This window comes from Platalea leucorodia (assembly GCF_965183815.1).
Source record: "Platalea leucorodia genome assembly, chromosome: 7".
In the NCBI taxonomy this organism is placed as follows: Eukaryota; Metazoa; Chordata; class Aves; order Pelecaniformes; family Threskiornithidae; genus Platalea; species Platalea leucorodia.
This window is the reverse complement of record NC_138829.1, coordinates 4,773,042-4,796,344: the sequence shown is the minus strand read 5'-3', so window position 1 is coordinate 4,796,344 and position 23,303 is coordinate 4,773,042. Positions and strand designations below refer to the sequence as shown.

General features: G+C 46.6%; 1 protein-coding gene across 1 annotated transcript; it reads left to right on the top strand.

The window, feature by feature from the left end:
* Nucleotides 1-739: 739 nt before the first annotated feature.
* Nucleotides 740-22,974, top strand: GCH1 (GTP cyclohydrolase 1; the record flags this gene model as incomplete). Its single annotated transcript, XM_082316849.1, has 6 exons — nucleotides 740-1,049; nucleotides 13,184-13,293; nucleotides 15,559-15,614; nucleotides 18,656-18,687; nucleotides 20,029-20,113; nucleotides 20,687-22,974. 6 exons carry the CDS (start codon nucleotides 740-742, stop codon nucleotides 20,811-20,813), a joined length of 720 nt encoding a protein of 239 aa, XP_082172975.1. The 3' UTR covers nucleotides 20,814-22,974.
* Nucleotides 22,975-23,303: the final 329 nt, after the last annotated feature.

Below are 23,303 nucleotides of genomic sequence, written 5' to 3'. Positions count from 1 at the left end.
AGCTCGCAGGTTTGCAGGGCTGCGATGAAGCGGTGGGGATTGCCACGAAGGAGGGTAGATCCCACGCCCGGGATCCTTCTGGTGGGCGCATCCTGCTGCCAGCGCCCCAAAACGGTTACGATGGCACCGGGGAGCGACCGGGCGGGATGCGCCAGCATCACCCTGGCGGGAAAAGGCCCAGGTGTGAGAGGATGGAGAGTAAATGGAGAACGATGCCCGCATCCCCACGGGGCCCTCCCCATCCGTCCCCTGCCGCTCGCCCTGGGCTCCCCCCGGCGGAGGGAGGGCAGGGGGCTCCCCACACCGGAGGGAGGGCAGGGGGCTCCCCACGGCGGAGGGAGGGCAGGGGGCTCCCCACGGCAGAGGGAGGGCAGGGGGCTCCCCACGGTGGAGGGAGGGCAGGGGGCTCCCCATGGCAGAGGGAGGGCAGGGGGCTCCCCACACCGGAGGGAGGGCAGGGGGCTCCCCACGGCAGAGGGAGGGCAGGGGGCTCCCCACGGCGGAGGGAGGGCAGGGGGCTCCCCGACAGCGGCTGACCCCGCACCCCCGCTGCCAGCCCCGCGCCGCTGCGGGATCCCCCCGGAGCCCCCCGACCCCCGCGGCGGGGCTGAGACCGGCCGGCTCATGACACAGCGGGTGACGTGGCGGCGGCGGCGGCCAATGGCAGCGGCGCGGGCGGTATAAAAGCGGGCGGCGGCGGCGGCGGCGGGAGGGAGCGGTGAGGGCCCTGCCGGGGCCCATGGAGGCGGCGCGGAGCTGTAACGGCTACGCGCGGCAGGAGAGGCCGCCGCCCTCCGCCTCCCCGTCGGTGGGCGCCGAGAAGCCGCGCGTCCCCCCGGGCGGCGGCGGCGGCGGGGACGGCTGGCGGGGCGAGCGGCCCCGCAGCGAGGAGGACAACGAGCTGAACCTGCCCAGCCTGGCGGCCGCCTACACCACCATCCTGCGCTCGCTGGGCGAGGACCCCGAGCGGCAGGGGCTGCTGAAGACGCCCTGGAGGGCGGCCACCGCCATGCAGTTCTTCACCAAGGGCTACCAGGAGACCATCTCGGGTAGGGAGCGCTCCCCCGGGCGGGCGGGCGGGCGGGCGGCCCCGGGGCGGGCGGCGGAGCGGGCGCCGGCTGCTTCGGTACCGGCCGTGGTGCGGCCTTTCCTGCTGCTGTAGGGCTGAAAACGGGCTTCGCCGCTGCCCTGCCGTCTGGTGCCCCTTGTCAGCAAGCGCCCGAAACACCCTGTCCCTTGGGCGCTCCCTGCCCTCTCCTTCCCCCGATTTATTTTGTTAAACTCCGTGCTGGGAAACTTCACATTCTGTCGTCAACTTCTGGTTTCGTGGAACAGAGCGAGTGCTTTTGCTTTCCCTTTTCTGTAAACTTTTCAAGCTGTGGCGTAGGAACTTGTTGATTTTGCCTTCCTCCATCCCCGGCTGAGCTAGGCTGCGGTCGCAGGGGTAGGAACGCTTGCAGGCATCGGTGGCTTGAATTTCCTCAGAAAAAGTCCTCTTCTGCTGATGCTTTAGCCGGTGAGGTTTTTCCAAAGGTAGGAATGAAACTTGAGGAAGCAAGTTAGGGAGAAAAGAGGAGGTCGGGGAGATCCCTGCCCCGTCTCGGGGTCCCTGCAGTGAATAGGGACCCCCGGCTCACGTCCCTGCCCCAGGCGAGCCTCTTATCCTCCCTGTGGGCAGGAGGAGAGGAACGGGGTGGGATTTGTTCTCCTCATCACCAGCAACTCCAAAGTTGTCTCTTGGTTCCAGTGTAGGGTAAATCCTACTCGAAAATTTAGCTTTTGCATCAGTTTTCCTCTTCTCAGCCCTTCCACTAATGAGTATACCCAGTAGAAACAATAAAAAAGGGCTCGGGAAGCTGGGGAATTCCCCCTTCTACTCCCTCTTACAGTAAAAGGCAAGTTCCCGTTAGCGCGCAAGGGATGCAGACGCTGTCAGTGAGGATCTTTGAATGCAATCGGAAAGGAGCTGAGCGTGTTCTGCTCTCCGGAGTACGGCACGGGTGCATTGAGTGCCCCAGAACTGCGTCAGGGTGTTGGAGCTGAAGGAAAAGGCTGGACCGTGCCGATGGCTGGCATCGGGGAGCTTCCCGCTAACGCGTCAGAGTCCTTTCCATAAGTGCACTGTGCTTCAACTTAAAGGTTGGCTTTCCTATTTAGTTTTTTTTTTTTTTTCCCACTTCTCAACTGTTGACTCTTCTGAAATCAGAATGCTGGAAGTTATACGCAATAACTTACTCATAGCCAGCTTATACTCACCTACCAATGTTGTGTCCTAGCTTCCCCCAGGAACAGCGTTTCTGCCTTGGCATTCATTTTGCCTTTCAGATCAAACCAGGTTTTCAGGTTCACATCTGGAAATAGGCTCTGGGCTGCAGTGGCTGTCCTCGTTCCTCTCTTCCTTTAGTCCTGCTGCACGGTGTGTTTGAGATGAGGTTTCATAGGGTCTCACAGAATAATCCTGTGTCTACTGGGAGTAACTTTCCTCATTTGGGGATTGCATGTGTCTCTCTACTGCTGGAAAACACAGGAGGTCTGTCAGTCATCCTGCCAGTCTCTAGCAGAAGGATTTTTTAGTGATAATTCCTGAGCAAGAATTTCTGTACTGAACCTGGATGAGGTTGCTGCCCATCTTAAGTCCTCTCTTACCTTGCTGCCAGTTTAGTGTGCAGAGCCACACATTCCCTTAAGTTTTATTTAATAGCTTTTTTTTCTGCTCCAGTGTGGATTCTCTGGGACCCAAATAGTTTGTCCCAGTCTCTCAAATATATTTCATTAAGCAGAGTAGTTCTGGATAGCCCCCTCCCCTGAATATCCATACCTAGGAGAGAGCTGTATTATATCCAAGAGTATAAAGCGTCACTGCTAAGTGCTGTAATCGTGGCCTGCTTTTTTCTTTTCTTTCTAGGAGATAAAATGAAGCTGTGATCTTAACATCCCTTCCCGTGTCAGGTGGGGAATCCTTTTACTTTCTAGCTACTCACCTCTTCTTCACCTCACACAATGCCCAGCTTGCAGCCTTCCCACTCTTACTAGCCAAACAGAAGCGTGAGCTGTAGCTGAAGGGCAAGTCCACAGCAGATAGCAAAACGACTAGTGAATGAGGAGTTGGCTGGGAGAATTGATATGGAAGTAACTTCCACTTGGGAGAGTTTTAAATGCGTTGTGAAACCTAGAGCCAACAACTACAAAGGCTTTGGGGGGGGGGAAAAAGCTAGCTGTGGGACTGCAGTTTCTGCCTCTACTGCGGTGCTGTTCACTTGGCTTTACTAATACAGCTGCCTGCCTAGCCAGGCTGGGAACTGGCTTGTAAAAGTTAAAAAAAAAAAAAAAAAAACCCCAAAAAAACCCCACCAAAACCCCACCCCACAACAAGGCAGCCCTGACCTCTTGTTTTCTCAGGCTTATTTTGCAGCTTATTCTGTTCCTTCTGTGGAACTGTCTGGGTAGGCAGAGGTTAAAGCAATGATTTGTGGGATGCGAGATGTGTGTTCAAGTTTATTCCCCAACAGGCAGGAGATAGCAGACAGATATGAAAAGATGGGGCTTGCAGCTATTGTAAAAGGCTTCTCAAGTAAAAGGTCTGTGGTGGTGATTGTACAAACACAGGGCTTGAGGCAAGGTGTGTTGCAACAGGCACCCATCTTCAGCTGGTCCCAGCTGAGCTCAAAACCCTTGCCAGGAGAGTGACAAAGACAAACCAAGGCAGTGGATGTTAGTACAGCTACAGGCTTTAAAATCAGCCTTCTGAGTTTGTCTGCTTGAGTGTCTGCCTTAGGTAGGCAGGAGAAAAGCAATTAAATTTTAATGGCATTTTCATTTTCCATACAGGAACACAAAACACGATGTAATAGATATAGTCCCAAATTATGAAATACAGTGAAGGCTGGAGAGCGTGAAGTTGCAAGTACACTGCAGGAGGCCTTCGGTGTTTAATGTCCTTGACTCGAGCCTCACTCGCTGTAAGCGAGAACACGGGGGTTATGTGGTTGGTCACAAAACTAAGCTACCTGACTGCTCTCGGAGGTTAGTGATTTGAGTAGTGCCTTGCTCTTACTTGTCACCGAACACTTTTGAGTGCAGTCAGGTTGCTGGAAGCTTTTGGGTATGGTGGGGGATGGTGGCCTTACCTGCCCTGCAGCGATCTGTCCTCCGTGGTGGCGTTGGAGGAGAAGACCGAGTGGTGTGAGCGGGGTGTTTGGTTTAAGGAACCCATAAAGCTTTTGGAAGCTGCTGAGCTGATGTGTAGTTTCAATGGAGTCAGCAAATAGATCTTTTTGAGCCCTGATTGATAATTTGCCCTTAAGAACAAACTATTTTCTTGATCTTTTTGGTTGCCGTGTGTCTGAGAACGTAATACATTTGGGGCATGGTTAAATGCATTTGATCTCCTTTCCTGGGTGTTGTCACTTGGCTTCCATGACACCTGGCTGTATTTGTATTTTTGTACTTTCCATAGCTTAACTTTGTAGCGTTGTAGGGAAGATTACATCTAAATTCTGTCCCTTCTCTCCATTCAGATTTGTGTGAGTAGCAGAGAAGCTGATTCTGCTCTCCAGCTTGCACTGTGTGTGTGTTTCCTAGCTTGCTTTCAGTAGTGCAGAGTAACAGTGTTCCTGCTTTACCCCTCATTCATCTTTGCTATCGGTGTTCTGCAGCTGGTCAGTATTGTATTTCAGAGCCATTGGTAGAGTTTACTTGCTAAATGTCTAAATCTGTCTCTTTCTGTTCTTTCTAGATTATGTCTTTTCTCTTATTAATCCTGGCTTTACTAAAGGCCTCGACCTCTTTTTTTGACAAAACATATTCAAATATATTGATCTCGCTTCTATAGTACTAGTCATCAAGCTCATTGGAGTAGCAAGAATGCCTCCAGTGATTTCAAATAAAATCCACCTGGGGACCAGGTTAAAAAATGCTGGCAGCTCACGCTTGGACGTCTGTGTAGACCAACAGCCGTTACAACAGAAACCTCTTGATGTATTGGTAAGGATGGCAGAGCGGACAAGATACCAGAAGTTTTACTTCTCAATATCATGCAGTGCATCTGCGTGAGCATCCAAGAACATGTTTGCTTTTCCAGGGTCAGATCTATCCGCTTCATACTTCTGGGAGTAAATTATATTACAAAATAGTAACCTGTCCTCTTGGTTAACAAAGGTGAGCAGGACTGTTGATAGCCAGTTGCCTGTAGCGTTGTTATAGTTGGTTCAGGCAATTGCCTGCCACACAAAGACTAAACCTTGAGAGATCTGTCCCTCCTCTTACTAAAGGCTTAATGTCATACCCCGAGGTGCTGCCTGTGAGTCTCTGTATAAATACTACGAAGCACGAGTGTGTGCAAATGCAGTAAATGAGTGAATAAATGGAAATACAAGCTCGCAGACAGTACTAACTTGTCACCGAAGCTGAAGACTTCGGAATCAACCTTGCTAAGCAGAGCTAACCTGTAAGTTACAGAAACAGTGTCAGTTATGGTGAGTGTCAACGGTGCTGACTTCAAAAGGTAAATCATAAAGGAGTTGGTTCTGATTGTGTAATCCTGTAGGAGACATCAGGCACAGGGCTGAACAAGCTGCCTGCATCTGCAGTAGGAAGTGAACTTGTTTTCATCATCCGTAAGCACTCTAAGCAAAACAGCGTGTTCATTAAAAGGTGTACTTGCTGGTAACGGTGATAGCTGTTACATCAATAAAGGCTGGAAGACTTTTCTGGTCGGTATGTTGGCTTTCAAGCATGTTGGCAGGTTCAGCTGTCCTTTCAGCTTGTTTAATAGGGAAATGAAAATCAGAAGTGCTGGGAGAGGATAACTTTGCTTTCTGAACCTCTGTGGTTTGCAAGGCTGCATGTATGCTTTATTTGCCTGAAAGCTAAGTGACTCTACCATGCAGCTTTTATTCTAAAGCAAACAACAACTAGTTAGGTCTCATACAGTAGATTAACACCTGCTGAACTGTGCGTATGTTGTTTTTCCTCTCTCATTAGTTTATGTGCTTTTCCTATGGTGAAGGGTGAAAACAAGCAACCTTAATACTCTTTTCTTCATCTTCTTGTCTGCGTGGATTTGGTGTTTTGACAGATGACAACACCGGTGTAAGCTCATACATTTTTCCAAGCCTGCTCAGTTTGCTGTGGATGAGAGGTGCTAAGCGTTGCTACGTAAAAATAGACAGGCAGTGCCTTAAACAAACAAGGCTGTTTGATCAGCAGCGCTGCCCTTTGCTAAGAGCTGGTGAGTTACTTCATCCTTTCCTGGAAACAAGGTGCTGCTAGTTCTCTTGCTTCTCATAGATGCAGCAGTTCTGACCTATTAATAACTTAAACATCAGCATTATCGTGGTGTGGTCATGGCTTGTCTCTTGTAAACTAGAGGGTGGGAGATACAGGGTTGTTCAGAATAAGGTTCTTGGGCGTTTCTTTTCTCAACCTCTACCCCCACACGAGTGAAGCCTGCTGTGCTGAAACGGGTACTCAATGTGGTGAGACTTCTGCTGGCAACTGGGACGGCAGGACTTTCCAGGATGACCTCCCCTGCCCATTAATGCTCAAGTAACACCCAAGTTTGGCGTTTTGTCGGGAGTTTATTAAATGTCTTAACCTCTTGGATCTTAACTATTAAAGGCTTCTGATCTCTTCACGTTGCTTTTCCAAAGTGTTGTTTCATCTTCTCTGATTTTGCTTTGTTTCAGTTTCAGAAAGAAATTTCAGCACCTTCTATGACATGAGACAACGAAATGGTTATTGAAAATCCTGATACATTTTAATGAGCATCTCCATAACCCTGCTTTCCCTCATCTTAATAAACCTCCTGGCAGAAGACAACTTCTAGAATCTAATCTTAGCTTCATCTGAGAGTCTGCAATAACTGATCTCTTATGAATAGACTTGAGTCTCTCACTGCAACATGGAAGTGTCTTATAGGAAAATAAACAAATCTGTACAAATGATGGCCAGAATTAGTTGAATAACAATAATGCTTTTCCTCCGTTTTTGCTTTTATGAAATGTGCCTTAAATTACACATCTGGTTCATCTCTGTTCTGCTAACTGAGGAATTAAGATTTGCTTCTGAAGCAAATGTTCCTCTCTGAAGTTGAATGTCTGTTTCTAGTCCTTTGCGGCTATGATGAAATCTGAAATATTAGTCATAAACTTGTAAATTCTTTTGTGTCTGAGGTTTCTCTTGATTCCTGTTAGGAAGGTCTGTTATGGCAAGGAGGCCACATAGTGCTCATTTAATTTTCTCTGTAGCTTTTGAACTCTATTGCCTATTTAAATAGTAATGTGGCATCAGGCTGTGTCTCTTTCTAGAGCTCCTCAAGACTTCTTGAAGTGAATGGCATACCCAGGCCCCCCCTTTCTTAGCAACCTGAAGTCATTAACTTTCTGCAGCAGTACAAACTCTCTTTATATGAATGAGTGTGGGGTGTTTTTTCTTTTTTAGCCTGATCCTCTTCTCTGTATGCATAATAGATTCCTCGTACCTTTTTAATGCTGAAAGGCTGCAATAATTTTGTTGCTTCTTATCTGGAATATTTTCTCTAACTACAGTTATCTTGTAGTGTCATCACAGGAATAAATAAAAAATTTCAGTTTTGACTCTACATCTTACTGCTTACCCAGCAGCAACTGAAAGGTTTTTATAGCAATTTCCTCCCAGATTTAATTCTGACCATGCAGTCAGTTGGTTTCCCTACCACAGACTCAGCTCCTGCTCTGTCAATTACACCTGTCTTCAGGTGAATCACAGAATCGTTAAGGTTGGAAAAGACCCTTAAGATCATTGAGTCCAACCGTTAACCCAGCACTGCCAAGGCCACCACTAAACCATGTCCTCAAGCACCATGTCTACCTGGCTTTTAAATCCCCCCAGGGATGGGGACTCAGCCCCTGCCCTGGGCAGCCTGGGCCAGGGCCTGACAGCCCTTTGGGGGAAGAAGTTTTTCCCAATACCCAACCCAAACCTGCCCTGGCGCAGCTTGAGGCCGTTCCCTCTCGTCCCATCGCTTGTTCCTGGGGAGCAGAGACCGACCCCCCCGGCTCCAGCCTCCTTTCAGGCCGTTGCAGAGAGCGATGAGGGCTCCCCTCAGCCTCCTCTTCTCCAGGCTGAGCCCCCCCAGCTCCCCCAGCCGCCCCTCCCCAGCCTTGTGCTCCAGCCCCTGCCCCAGCCTCGCTGCCCTGCTCTGGCCACGCTCCAGCCCCTCCAGGGCCTTCGTGGGTTAGCTTTTGGTCTCTGGCTCATGGCACTGCCGTTCTGGATTATCCCCCAAACCACAACCTGCTCCTAGTTCGTGCAAGGTCCCCTGCCATCGGTTTTGGTGTAACTCGGTCTGTGTTCCCGGGAGAGCAGGAGGTACCTGACCTCAGCCTGTCCTTTAGTTTGTTCAAGCTAATGGGCACTGGTATGGCGTGACTTGCCCCACCACCCTCGTAGGACGTCTGCATCCCTTGGCCTGAACCCATTCCTATGGTGGCCTCAGCTGACTGCTGCGACTTATGGGTCACCATGGAGAGCAGAGGGGCTGTCGGCGAGGACAGTCTGGAGCTGCGTAATGGGTTTCAGGAGAACCTTGTGCCGTATGTCTCTGCCGGGATGGATGATCTCAAGTATCGGGGGGATCTCTGAGACTGCCATCATCCTCTTGACACTGAGCAATCCTCAGTCTGACTCCTCTAAAGTGGAGCAGTGGGGCAACTTAACACCACGGGGAAGTCCTTTAACTTATAGCGAGAACAACCGACATCACTTCGGTCTTCTGTCTCCTAGGCAGAGTAAAAATGGGACATCTGAAGTGCTGTGAAGCCGACGCAGTGCTGCTCTGCGGAGTGCTGCCATCCTTCATTCCCGTCGCCTGCTGAGCCAGCTGCCGGGTGGGCTCTCGCTTCTTTGGTTGCCAGAGGTGCTTTTGCTTTCCTGTGTCACATTAAAGCCATGCAAATAGTTTCTATAGCAACAGGTCTTCTTGCTTAGCTCTGACGCCAAATCCTGAAAGGTTTGTCTCATTCTGTCTTCATCCAATTCTGGGTTTTTTTTGCTTTTATCAACTCTTTTTGAAGATAAAGGGGAAATTTAATTCTGCTCTGTTTCAGGAGTTAACTTGCAGCAGAGGTGTCTGTCTGGTTTTAACAGCCCACTGAAGTTTCTACAACAGGACTTGAACTCTGGGCTGAATTGAATCAGCTGGAATAATCTAGAGAGTGCCCCGACTGTACATATAATGTTTGTTCTTGTTCCCCTCCTCTTAGCCATATATTTTAGTTGGAATCTTAGCTTTCCATTAACATGATGTGCCCGGGCTTAAGGACTTAAGCAGTAAATTCCCTTAGCTTTTCTGGGGTGGTGGAGAATGAAAATGGTGTTATTTGCAGCCTCCTTTGGCTTATAGACAGGGCTTGGGGGCAGCACTTGAGCACAGCTGTGGCTGATAAAAGCTGAGTGAGGGGAGGTATGACTGGGAGGCCAAGGGACGATGGAGGAACTGCCCATCTTCTTCCTAGCAGAGGAGACGCTAGTCCCGTCCTGCTGATGTGCGTGATTACGTGGGTGGTAGTTGGATGGAATAAAAGCGTTGCTTCGTTTGAGAGGAAGAATTTCCTTTTTGTATTAAGGAAAAGTATCCTGTTAGGAGGAGCCCATCTAAACTGCAGGTGCCTTGCTTTGTCAGGAAACCAAGCTGGCAATGTTTACTTCTAGCCCTCCTTCTCTCTAAAAGCCCTGTTGACTTCTACGCTTTTGCTTTGAAGATGCTGGTGCTGCAGGAAGAAGGGATGGAAAAGACGTGGTTGCACTGGAAGGGCAGGTGGGTATTGCAGAGCTGAGAGATGCAGCCCGCGTAGCAGCCACGTTGCTCTGTGTGAACTGGGACAGGCCTGGGGAGGGACAACGCAACTTTTAAACCTTGCCCTGAGTGGCAAGAGTCAATGTTTTGGGGCCTCCAAATGAGGAAACCGAAATCAAGCTAGTGAAGCAGGCAGTGTGCCCTAGTAGGTGGAATGAAAGAATGGGGGGGGAAAAAGCAGGAATTTGTCCCCAGCTTTGCTTCTGCCCTGGTTAATCTGAAGCCCCGTTTCCCCTTCTGTCCTTTCAGCTCCCTTAAGTTCTCCAGAACACGTGCTGCAGGCTGAGCTTGTTGGGGCCCTGTTGGATGCTGTTGCAAATTGAATGATTAAAAAAAAAAAAAAAAAAAAGGCAGACAAAGTTAGATAAAATGGTATTGCCTCCCTGCACAAAGTGTTTGAGTCTGTGCCAAACAAGTCTCTCGCGTGTAATTACTGAAAACAAGCGCTGCAGTGGGACATAGCACAGCATCTTGTCGCAGCCACTTTTACCTAACTCTTCTTTTGCCACCACAAAGCTTGGATTTCAAAGGGAGAAGTATATGGGGATAGGCAGGCTTCAAGCTATGCTTATTTTTGGGAGAACAGGCTTGTGAAGTGTGAGCAGGAGGGACTGGAGCAGGACAGGGGTGACCGGGGCTCTCTCTTAACCCCGTGGCCATTTACTCAGGTAGTGGCCATCAGTCTCGCGTTTTGTTTTACCTTGTGTCCCTGTATCACCTGGCAGTTGTGAAGGGGTTATTGGAGGGGCTAATGCTAAACTTGTTTCTTTTCTCTTCATGGGCTCTGGCCCTCCTTCCCAAGGAATAACTGGTGCTGACTTAGAATCAGCACACCGTGCTGCCAGCACAACTGCAGATGTTATGCAGCTGAGCAGGTATCATCTGTGATCTGGCTGCAACTTGCTGCTAATATTAAATAAGTCTAAGGTGCAAAATTGGCAAGACCTGTACAAATGAGAAGCATCCCACAGCTCTGGTTATGTTCTTCGTGCATGGATCTGTTTGCTTACACACCTCTCAAACTCCCTTGGCTGTGAGTGGGCCAACCTGCTGTGACTGTGGGCTGTAGCCTAAAAGGGGATGCGCAAGAAGGATGGATGACCTTTGTGTTCCTGTTTGATTGCTTTAGCCATGAGAAGGATGCATTTGGTTCCTGAGGTTGCCTGCGTGGTACGTCACAGGTCACTTAACCTTCTTTTCCCCCCAGCTTTAAAATAGGGCTAACAGCTGTCTCCGTGATACAACGTGGCTCTTCAGGATTCCAGTAACAGAGGTTCCTTTATAGATAAAGCTTGTAAGGATCTATTAATATGTATTTTATACATGAATAACTGTGTATATACATATATATGAGACCTCACAGCTGAAGTACCTTCTGTGGTAGCTTTGGCCTTACGCTGTGTCACACAAAACCATGACTCTTAATGAGAACGTGGCCGTTTTTGATTGTTCTGAACAGTCTGCTTTGCGAGCGTGCTGACGTAAATCCCTATCTAACATCAGGCTCTGATACGCTCCTGGCAAGGCTGGTATGAGCCAAGCTGGTGGTCTAATAACAGCAGCAGTCACTCTGGAGATGCTTCGTGGATCTGTTTGGATTTTGTTTTAATAATGCTGGGCATAGTAGCAGGTTTCGTGAAACCACTGTTTGCCTTTCTGCTGTGGAAATGGCACGTCTGCGGAGTGCTGCGGGAGGGAGCTGAGAACCCAGGCTCTGTCCTCCCCTTCCTTCTCCTCCGAGCCTGCTTTGGTTTGGATTCTGGCTATTCCTGGGTGAATTCATAGTTATACAACTGCACGGTGCTCCCCATGTAATCAAAATCCTCTCCAGCAGGGTTTGGAGCAAACTAGACTCTGAAATTTGAAGAACAAAATTATGTACTTTTACAGAGTTGTTTCGTGGCCTCTTTCGTGCCCCCTACTCCTGCTCTCTGACCCGATCAGAAGCCTTCTGGGGTTCAGCCTCGCTGCCTTGCAGGTTGCCAGCCCTTCTCGGGAAGGAACGCGCGTCGCAGGCAGAACATCTTGCGCGCAGTTTCCAGGGTTACCTGTGCAGTGCTGATAGCAAGCAGGAAATTAAAACGCTCCATGACGATGATCCGTTATCGACAGCAGATGGTGGCCATTAGGTGTACGTGCGTGTCAGGGGAAGGCATACAGGCAAGCAGAGCAGACAGAACTGTTAGGTTTGTGTAGCACCGCGGGTGCTAAGCTCCGGTGTGGATGAAGCAGGGCAGTCCCCGAGCACCCTGGTTCCCCTTCTGGCCGTGGTGTGTGTGACTCTGGTTCCTGGAGCTAACTCCACGTAGTCGCTGTGGCTTCTAGCGAACTTGTTTGCAGTTTCTTCTTCTGATTATCATCCCTTCTGTACAGCTAGCTCTTTGTTGCTATTCTCTCTCTCTTCTGTACAGCTCTTCTCTCTCGCCCTTCAAAAGGCTGTTCTACTTTTAACCTCTCCAGGCGTGGTCCAGCAGCCTTTGTGGAGACAGTGATCTGCTGTAGCCTGTATCAGGATTGCTCGCGGACTTGTCAGGGGACTGCTAAACCTGGAAAATCAACGGGGGATCTGTTTTGCTGAGCTCTGAGACTAGCAAAGTGTCACGTTATATGTTCCTTTTCTTACTGAGCTGTCTCTTCTTCCTTCTATCTTTGTAGTTTCTCCACCTCAATTCTCTGTTAACTCAGGTGCAGAATTAGGCCGGAGTATGCATATGCATGCCTGCTGTCAGGTCAGGACAGCAAGTCTCTCCCCCAGTCTGTGAATACGGATCTGTCTCTGCAGCTTTTGTGTATGCCTGGACAACTGCTGGCTGGTGTGCTTCAGGATGAAATAAGAGTATCTTATGCGTGTACGAAGCCTCGTTGAAAATAGTGATGGTGGTGTTGAAGTGTTTGAAGAAACCGCTGTGATGGCTTAGCTTTTCTCAAACCTGAGGCTCAGCTTTGCTTGTGGTATGTGGAAGCACTAACGGCCACCCACTTTGAGATGTGCTTTCCTCCTCAGCACTGGCTTTGTCAGCTGTAGTCTTAATTGCTCTTAAGACGTCAGTAATTCTGCAAAGACTAGACTCTAACCTGGGTTCAAACTATTATTTAAATAAAACGCTATAGGCTGACTTCTGGCGTAGCACGTAGGTAGTCTGACGTAGCACTGCGGCAGTTGTATGATTGTATGCAATACGAAGCGTACTTGTGATGTTACTCCGTAATTGCCTCCCATATCTTCACCCTAAAATCTGTAGTTCTGAGAGCACTATGCTCTTGCTACAAGCTTTCTCAGATCCTGGCTGGAAGAACCTTCCATGCTTGTGCATTTATTTTTTTTTTAATGCAAATGTTTAATTTCAGATGTTCTGAATGACGCCATCTTTGATGAAGATCATGATGAGATGGTAATTGTGAAGGACATAGACATGTTCTCATTGTGTGAGCATCACCTCGTTCCATTTGTTGGAAAGGTAACTCTTCCTCACAAAACAAATGTGGGAATACATGATAAAAGACCTAAAGTACATGTAAAAGACTTGTAGCTGTAACTACAAAGCTTTTAAAGCTATGAGTATTTACTGCTTACGGCTATGATTCTAGAAGTTAATCTTCAGAATACAAATAAGGAGGACCTCCTTAATGTGAGGTTTTTTTTATTTGGATTTAAGCTCCTAAAATATAACGTTCAACCTTTCCTAGTCTAAGTAGTCTAATGGTTTCTGACATTTCATATCAAAGCTCTTCTTTGTGAAGCAGCAGCAAGCCTTGAGGGCAGACATCTTGATATTAAACCGGCTCACCCTGCACGCTGGCTCTGTCACGGATTTAGCTTCTGGCTCAGAGCTATCTAGTGCACATTCATCTCGGGAACCCCCCGTGAGCGGAACAAACTTCTGATTAGCAGCCCTGGTCTTAAATAAGCAAGCCCAGTCGGGGAGGGGATGGTCAAAATTGACTAGCAGGAGGCTGCTTAGGTTGGGACTCCCATGAAAGGGGCTGGCGTTTCAGATGGTGTTGAAATTGTGATGCTGACAACTTTAAAAATAAAATAAAAATTCTCAAGTTAACCACCGTAAATGTGATGGGTTCAGAGGGGATAGTCCCTTCTGCACATCTCAGCCCCTTCCCTCCCATATCAGCACAGAAGGATGGAGCTTATTCTGACCCATCTGTGCTACCATAAAGTACTCACAGGCCAGAGAGTAGCAAGTGCTTTTGTAGTCTCTAAAATTCGATCAGTACCATATATGTTCCAAGTAAACTGGCTCCCAAAAATAAAATACCTGAACAGAAACCAGCTGTTTATTTAGTTGAGTCAACTCCATTTCATCTGCTTTCTTTTCTTACTGCTAGTATTTTATACTGGAAAACAAGGTAACTTCTTTTTCTGTGCAAGCTTTCTATTTTGCCTGTTATTCTTGGTTACACATACTGTGTATATTCTCTTCGTTACTCCTGTGGCAATATATGCGTTCTTTTTACATCTAGCTGTTTAGCCTGTGTGGTTTGGAGAAATCTTCTCGCAAACACCGAATTGGTCCTGCTCGTATAATGGTCTGCTAAATGACTTGGTATGCCTCTAAATATTCTCAGACTAAGCGTTCTCCTGTTGGGTACATCAAACAGGCTGCAAATACTGACCGGTAGGTCTTGTATTTGCAGTTCTATCTTAAATGAAATGAAGACATTCACAAAAATACTCTGTGGGGAACAAGATTCAACGCTTACTTCTAAGTTATGTCTCTTACTTTATCTGAAATGTTTCATGTCTTTTCAGGTGTCAGTGGGTTGATTACCCAACAGAAGTGATAGGAATGAGCAAGTTAGCCAGGTAATGAGGTGCACTGTGGTGCCTCTAATTGCAGGTACAGCAATACAGGATTCTGAGATGGGGCCTCTAGGCAAAGCGCTAAGACAGAATCCTACACTGACACTCCCCTACTGTATCTTGGCGAATTTTTCAAGTCTCTGGTACGGTGACACAAATGCTGTCTATAATCTGTTATAACTGTAAACCCACTTGAATTCAGTAGCCTATGTTGCTTTCTGAAAACAAGAAGCTAAATGGCTTTCCCCCTGCCTTCGTATCTGAGCACATCTCAAGAACTTATTCCAACTTAGTGCAACTAAGTGTTCAGTATGAATGTGCAGCAAAGCCATATTTGAGCAGGGTGGAAGCTGACTTAATCATACAGTGATCTATGGTACCAGCAAAGCAGGAAAAAAATAAAAATAAAAATCAGTAAGTGCAGCCTGATTTTGGTGGTTAAGTATTTCTTGCCATCAGAACTTTCTCTGGAAGTGAAGTGCAGTCCCTCTCCTTCCCGCTCCCTAAATCCATTTTAGGTCTTGAAAGAAAAGCATGTTTATTTTACATGAACAGCGCTGTGCTGAGTAATAGACTGCTTTTTGTACCCAAGTGTAGTAGAACTCTGTAGCATTCCTGAGACTTGGAACATGAGCCTTGACTCTTGAAGAGCTGTGATTTTTCTCCCCCTCAGAAAACTCACCTGTTCTTCACCAGGACACTGACCTCGCCAGGCATTTACAGTCTCTGTTAGCTCCACAGTTTTTCAGGCTTGCATGGTGGCATGTTCCTCCCACGTGCTAGGACTTCTGGACTGTTCCAGAGTTAGTTCTGGGGCACATGCACATCTCATTCTCTATGCATGAGTTTCATGTGCATTTGGAAGTGTGGTTTTGATTCTGTTAATGGTGTGTTCTCCTCTGTCTAGGTACACATTGGCTATCTTCCTAACAAACAAGTACTTGGCCTCAGCAAGCTTGCTAGGTAAGTGTTAATGTAATGAAAGTGATGTTAATTTGTAAAAAGGATTCCAAGCTGTGCTAATCTTTCTAATCTGGTCCTCCTCTAAAGCTCAGCCCACTCTGTGTCCTGGATTTGGATTCAGACCAATCCTCAGCATTATGTTTTTGTGGAGAGGACAGATAAGTCTTAGCTCTGTGTTAATTCACATCAGTCGACTGTAGTGGAGCCGTAGCGCTTTTGTACGTTCATCCAAAGCGTTGGTGTCTGCAGGGAGCACAGAAGCAGGAACAACAGAGAATTTGGTCACGTTCAAAGCAGGCCACAAGAACCAGTGGAGATCTCTGGCTATTTACTACTTGTGTCTGTATTGACCGATAAGAACAAAACCCCCAAACTTCTAAACTAAATGAACGTGTTCTATGGATAGAAATTGAATCGCAAGCTTTCATCTGTTAGCTGACTCTTTGGATAAATTTGGCATTTCTTTCTTTCACTGGAGACCTGGTGAGAGTGCTGTGGGGTAGATTTTATAGATAAGGTTCAGCCTAAGAAACAAGGCAGTTATATACTTGAGAAATCTATTTGTTATGTAAAATAGCTTTTTCCTCAGCAAGGGCCCTTGGATCACTTGTTGCCCTGAGTCTTGTTATCAAGTGATAAGTTCTGGCGAGGAAGGGGATGGTAGATCCCTTCAATAAGCAGATTACTGAGGACCAGAGTGGAAAGGTCTCTTTTGAGAAACGAATCTGAAAAATTGACTGTAGTTCAGAAAGACCACATAGGTTTTGCTTATACTTTCCCTGATAATGTCTCTTAATCTTGCTAATGAGAATTAGCCTTGTAAATCTGCATGCCCGCTGGGTTTTCTTAGCGGGTAAGAAATGTGTAGGATATGACACTAAAATGGTTTAAAGTCAGTCAGCTCTGTTCTGTGCTCTGCTTGCCCAACAGTGAATTTGGTTTGGAAGTGGAAGGGCCCTTGGAGGTCACATCTTTGCTAACGTAACTCGTATTACAGGGAGGCCATCTTCTCGTCTTCTAGCAGTGCCTATAGGAGTGGACTTTGCTCTGATTAAAAGGCTGAAACAGGCAGTTCAACCTTTAAATTTTTTCCCTACGTGTTTTCTGTGGCTGTTCCTCGGCACTGAAACTGTAGGCTGAGCTTCTGAGCCGACAGCACTGCAGTTGCTGGGCGAAAGACTTTTGCCTTCCGTAGCTGCTTACGCTTCTGGATGTCTGCGTGGCAGTTCAGGGCTTGCGTTGTGTGTTGGCTGGCGCTGGTGTGGCTGCATCTTTTTGAGTGGCGAGGGTTTTTTTTTTTGAGTTGGATTTCTGAAGACGAACATCCTTCCTGAAGAGACTGCCTTTAGCGCTTGGTTTCATTTCTGCAGGGCTTGAATGCAGGATTAAGGATCACGTTGGAAATACGCATCAGTTGATTTGTGCTTGCTCTGGTCTCTATTTACCTCTGAACTGCAGATGTAAAAAGGAGCTCAAAGCTGTCTTTGATTTTTTTTTTTTAATGCAAGTGGCAACATGGTGCTAGAAGTGTACAGTTTTCCTACTATTTATTCTCAGTATAGAAACACACGTGAGTGCGTGCAAGGCTTCCCGTGCTGTGCTTCAAAGGTTAAATCTTGCCTCTTTTTCAAGGTAGGGTAAAACTCCCATATACTGCAATAATGAAAAGATTAGATTCTTGTATAACAAAGTATTCTCAGTCCCCACTTGCTTTTGAGTGCTTACCATGAAGAAACTGGTGGGCCAAATAGCGCTTCCCTTTCGTGCCCTATATAATGCCACCAGTGTTCAAACAAAGATTTGCGAGGCTGTTGGTACCGTAGGCCTAATCTTTCATAATGTGATTAGTCTAATGTGGTGAGTTTCTGTAGCTGTGGATGACCTGCATTCAGTAAGCAAACAACTTTCTTTGGATTTTAAGCTCGGGCTTGAAAATGCTAATGCAAATAACTGTTTTTACATAAACATAGGACTTCTTATATGCAATACCAGTGTAAAGAATATCTCAGTATCAGCTTGTTTCCTATCCACGTATTTAATCTAAATATTATGTTGCTTTGTTTAGAATAGCTACAACAAAACCATTTCATTTCTGGAGGGGAGTTTCTGCATGTAATTCTCTCTCCAGAACAGCAGGCAAGTCTCATTGTCAGAAATGTTTCTTGTAACTAATGCCTCAGGCTGCCAGCCAGTGTCTGGTTTTTGTCTAGTCTGACCAGATGGGTATCGAAGCTTTCTATAGCAACTCCTTTACATGGCCACTTGACGTGTAATTAAGCATTTGAGGTTGGCACGAATAACCCATTGAGTTACAAAGCGGTTTTAAGACTTTTCTTAAATGTGTGGGTTATAGTACTGCGGTTATAAATGATGGTAGTATCACTTGCATTGCCACACAAACGGCTTAAATTTGATGTTGTGTCCGAGAGGAGTGGTAAGGTGATGCCTGCACTGAAATGCAAAGGATGGTGTGATAGATGGGTGGAGAGTATCTGTTTTAAATAAAAATGATTCTGTCTCATTGTTCTTAGTTAAATCTGTGGTCGAATGCAAGAATCCAAAACATCTGCTTAATTTCAGTAGCCTTCTGGGAATCCCAGTATCTGAATTGTCCTTAAAACAGCGTTTGGTTTAGATTGAAGCAAAAGGAGGTAGCCTGACCTCAGTACAAGGATTAGCTTTCAGGGAGCCTTTGGGCCTGGATTCCTGTGCAACTGTGTGATGCAGGTGGGTGGTGGTACAAGGAATTCAAAAGTAAGAGCCAACAGAAGCAGCTCGAAGGAGAAGGGACAGGTTTGCCCCTGAAATAGTCTCTGGGGTGGCAAGGAGGGGGAACCTGTCACTAAACGCAGTGATGTGCTAAGGGAAGTCCTTGAGCAATGCCAGCCGCGGGCTGAGCAGCAGCACGATGTCGGGTAGATTTCCAGGAAGGACACGGATCCGTACAGCGGTCTTGTTTGATAGTGTCAAGTTAATTGTGAAGATCAGACAGTAGTTAGATAGGAGTAAGTATAACATTCTCTTTTTCCTTTCTTCTTTAGGATCGTGGAAATATACAGTAGAAGATTACAAGGTAAAGAGATGAATTTTTGCTTTTCGTAGAATCATAGAATTGTTAAGGTTGGAAAAGACCCTTAAGATCATCGAGTCCAACCGTTGACCTATCACTGCCAAGCCCACCACTAAACCATGTCCTCAAGCACCATGTCTACCTGGCTTTTAAATACCTCCAGGGATGGGGACTCAGCCCCTGCCCTGGGCAGCCTGTGCCAGGGCCTGACAGCCCTTTCCGTGAAGAAGTTTTTTCTAATACCCAACCCAAACCTGCCCTGGCGCAGCTTGAGGCCGTTCCCTCTTGTCCCATCGCTTGTTACTGGGGAGAAGAGGCTGACCCCCACATCTCTACAACCTCTTTTCAGGTAGTTGTAGAGAGCAATAAGGTCTTTTGTTGTGTGCAGTCCTTTGCTAGCCAGCTCAGGGTACGGGTGATTGTAGGTGGACTATAGCTGTGCAAATTTTAGTGTGAAGAGAAACACTGGGCTCTGGAAGAGGTGTTTCTCATCTGTCATCCTAGCCCTTGTGTTTCCAATGAGGAGTAGAATCTGCCTATGAAAATAGATGTAGGCAGTAACTGCTTCAGAGGATAAATGTGCTACAAGATACAGCTGCCAGGAATAACTAAATTAGTTGGATGCTGCTGGGCTGTCCTACAGATAATTTGAGAGATGCCTTCAAGAATTCTTGTCTGAAGAGGTGAAGCGGGAGCTGCCATGTTATGGACTGCCTGCCTGCTGCTCCTGGGAAGTGGAGGAAGCTGCAGGATCTGAGGCCTTGGGTTGGGCTCTCGTTGTCCTGCCGTTAAATTTGGCCTGTTCTTGGCGACAGAAGTCTTCGTCCCCGTTAGGTGTCAGACTGGTGAACAGAGGGTGCTGGAGCTGCAGGGAGTAAAGCTTTGCAGGACAATCGACTCTCTTAATTTGCTCATTTTTTATCTCCATTTCCTTTCCTTAAAAAGAGAAATTGTGTGTAGGGAATGCATAGTGCAGCAGTAAAGCCAGTGAACAAACACATAAAAACTGAAAGAAAACAGAAAAGCAAGAAAGTCTTAACTGCGTGATAGGAAATGTAAGAGCTGTTACAACAAATCATGGTAACGCAGTTCCTGCAAAGGTGTAATGCCGAATGACTCCCAATATAAACAAGCAAATAAAAGGTCTGTTCCAGGATACAAACCATAAGATAGGACTTGGTACTAATACAGTTTCTTTAGGAGGAGCATGGTTGTGTGTGTGGTGGTAGGGAACAGGCACACTTGGGAGTGAGGATGCATGCATGCGTTGCTGTCCAGATAGTGGCGGTGCGTTGGTGCTAGTGAGATTGAACCCCGCGTCTGAACTCCCTCTTCTTCTCTCAGTCCAGGAACGCCTTACCAAACAAATTGCAATAGCCATCACAGAAGCCTTACAGCCTGCTGGAGTCGGAGTGGTTATTGAAGCTACGTAAGTTACTCTGAGCTGTGCCGTGGTAGCGCGAGGGCTGCGCGTGATTCCAGCTGTGTGCTGCAGAGCTGGTGTGCGTTGCCTCTTTGGCTGTGCCGTGCTTGTTGATGAGGCAGAGTGCAGGCAGGAGTGATCCTTGCCCGTTCAGCGAAATGCCCTGGTGGGTTGGAGCCGTTTAAAGTGGGAGCCTACCTTACCCGCTGCAGAGATGGGCAACTGGCAGTGTCATCTGCTGTCCCAGTTGCACTGGGACCATGCTCTCAATGCACCTTCTGCTTCCTCAAGTAGAGCAAAGCTTGGGACTAGCGACAGGCATGTCCCCGTGACCAGAATGCACCTTGGAAAGGTGGGATTTTCCTTGGATCAGAGGAAAGAAGGCAGCGGGCTGGGAATTTGGCCCTTTTCCATAGAGGACAGCTGAGGTACTGCTGACAGATGTCCACTCTGGATATGGAGGTTTTATCACTTCCCCAGACTTTAATGTGACTGTGTAGGAAACATCTCTCTCTGGGGGATTACTTCTTTCTTTTGAGTATGCCTGATTTATTGACACCCCCCTCTCATTTCTTCTAGGCATATGTGTATGGTAATGCGTGGGGTACAGAAAATGAACAGTAAAACAGTAACCAGCACAATGTTGGGGGTATTCCGGGAAGATCCAAAGACCCGTGAAGAATTCTTGACACTCATCAGGAGCTGAAACTGTGTTATTCCCTAAATACACTCTGGAGATTGTTCTGTCCAGTGTCACTGTCAGTTCTTACTTGTTCCTACATCTCACTTTTAAACTAAATTGTTGTGAATTGTTGTCATAGTCTTTGTGCAGTAAAAGACTTCTGATGGCAAATGAAAAATGTAACGATGAGGTAGGCTCCTCCTGGATTTCCAATGATGTTGATGTCGCAGAATAACAAGCTACAAATGGGGTTTTGGAAATGTTTTTCCATCCACAATGCAGAATATACTGCTGTTAGGAGAAAAGTGGGGGTTGGGAGTGAAATGGATATTTATGAAATAGTTATGTTTATTAGAATAAATATGGAGCAGCACAGGAACCGATTGAAAGGCTGTGGATCCTTGTAGGACCACTTATGCCGCAAATACTGTACCTCTGCTGAAAAGGATGGTCCTGAGTTGTCTCTGACTATTTTATTACAAGTCCTGCCGTGGCCGTTTCAATATCTGGATATGTTTGTTATACCTCTTTGAGATGTTACCTCTGGTGATGTTTTATATTCTTGCTAGTGTTAACCCTCCTTTTTTTGTGTGTGGGGTTTTTGTTTGTTTGTTTGAGAAATCTAAAACGCGTTTTTCCTAGCCTCTTAACATGCAGGGAATTAACTTCTAAATTACTTGGGGCACGGTCTTGTCTCAATATAAAGGGTTTTATGCACCTTTTTCTCTGTGCCTCAGAATGTCTGACCACTTTAACTGTCAGTTTCTTACTATTTTTAAGCAAACTTTAACAGAGGGGAGGAAAAAAACCCCAGAGTCTGTTTGCAAAGTGCTAAGATATCCAAAGAGGCTTTTAATTATATTTATATCTTGAGCATTCCTTCTTGGATTTCCATGGGTTAGACTGAGAAGCTAAATCTAGTCTGATAATTTGAAAATGAAGATTTCTCTTCACGTATTTCAAGATTTGCATCTCATGAGTGTTGGACCAAAGGTGAGCACTGAAATCCTGAACACAGCACATTGTACCTCTCCTGCCTGATGGCAGGTCATTTCAGGGCAAAGTAACCTGAAATGACAGCTTATTTTGTAAGAGCAATTGAGAAAAGCATTTCCAGGGCCATCAAAATGAATTAAACCACATTTTTCTGTGTATGTGGCAACATCTGTATGTGGCAGGATTGGTGCAGAAAGTTGCAGTCAGCTGGACTTGGCTGAACTTCTTATGCTTTGTTACAGTTTTAATGGGTGTTTTGTAACTCTTAATTGGGAAAACATGAGGCGCAAATGAAAACCACCCTTCTCAAACTAAGCACAGGAGGCAAAACTTCGAAAATAAAATGTCAGCCAGGGTGTCGGATGCCCACAATGCAGGTTCCCATAGCCGTATCTGCTTTGCTGAATATGAATCCAAGATGTTCGGTACGCTAACCTAAAAGGCAGTTCCTGGTCTGGCAAGCTCCATCTTACCAACATTCCTGTCTCTTGCTTCAACCCGTGTTGGAAACGAAATGAAAATCATGTCCAGTCAAATTTCCATTGGGCCTAAAGAACTTTCAAGAACAACCACCTCATGCGTTTAATTACACTAATTTTACCTTGATGGAAAATGGCATTATTGGAAAAATCTTTTATAATATCTTCTGTCCTGGATTCTGTAGAGTTAGGTGCTATGAAAGTGTTTGTTAGTGTAAACAAGCTATGTGTTGCACATTTGTAAAATACACTAACTCTATGGCATTTGTTTCCCTTAAATGGTTGAGAGCAGATATTGCCACTTCTCAGTTCAGCGTATGTATCCAGCTGAAAAGCCTTAAATCTTTCTTGCCTGAAGTTCAGAGTAAAACTCTTTCTCTTTTTAGCTCAACACCTGGAAGGAGAATTTGAGGACCAAAGGAGCACACTCTAGTACATTTGTTTCTCTTTGCTTGCTTTAGTTTGGAAACGAAGTCTGTAAAACACTGTCTTGCTCCTGAGGTAATGAAAAGTTGCATTTTAACCACTTATCTCTAGTCAGGATAAAGTTCACGTTGCACCATCACTGTTTTTTATTTTCCTGTCAGCTGTAGTCCTTAAAACATACCTCTCTTGACGTGTGGCCTTGGATTTTGTTCACATTTTCGTTGTTGTAAGACTTGGTGCGGTTTTTTTGACCATTAGTATTGTTCAAACACACAAGCTTTAACTACGACCAGTGTGTATATATGTATAGTACGTACAGCCTGCCGTTGTACCACGTAGAAGTCCGTTGTCTCTAAAACATTAAAGCACAGTATTACCCTTCGGAGTGGTAGCATCCTTGGTGACTTGGAGGCGATGGCTGGGGGTTGTTTCGGCACTAGCAGCTGCTCCAAGCCTGCCATGAGATGTTGGGTTGCTCTTTTGGGATAGTCCTTGCTGTTGGCCCCAGCTGTGTCCCCATTTGTTGATTGGGGAGCAAAAAACCCCTCGGACTGGGCATCACCGCCTTCTTACGGGTCCTTGGTGCCAGAGGACTCGACGGCAAATACATCGG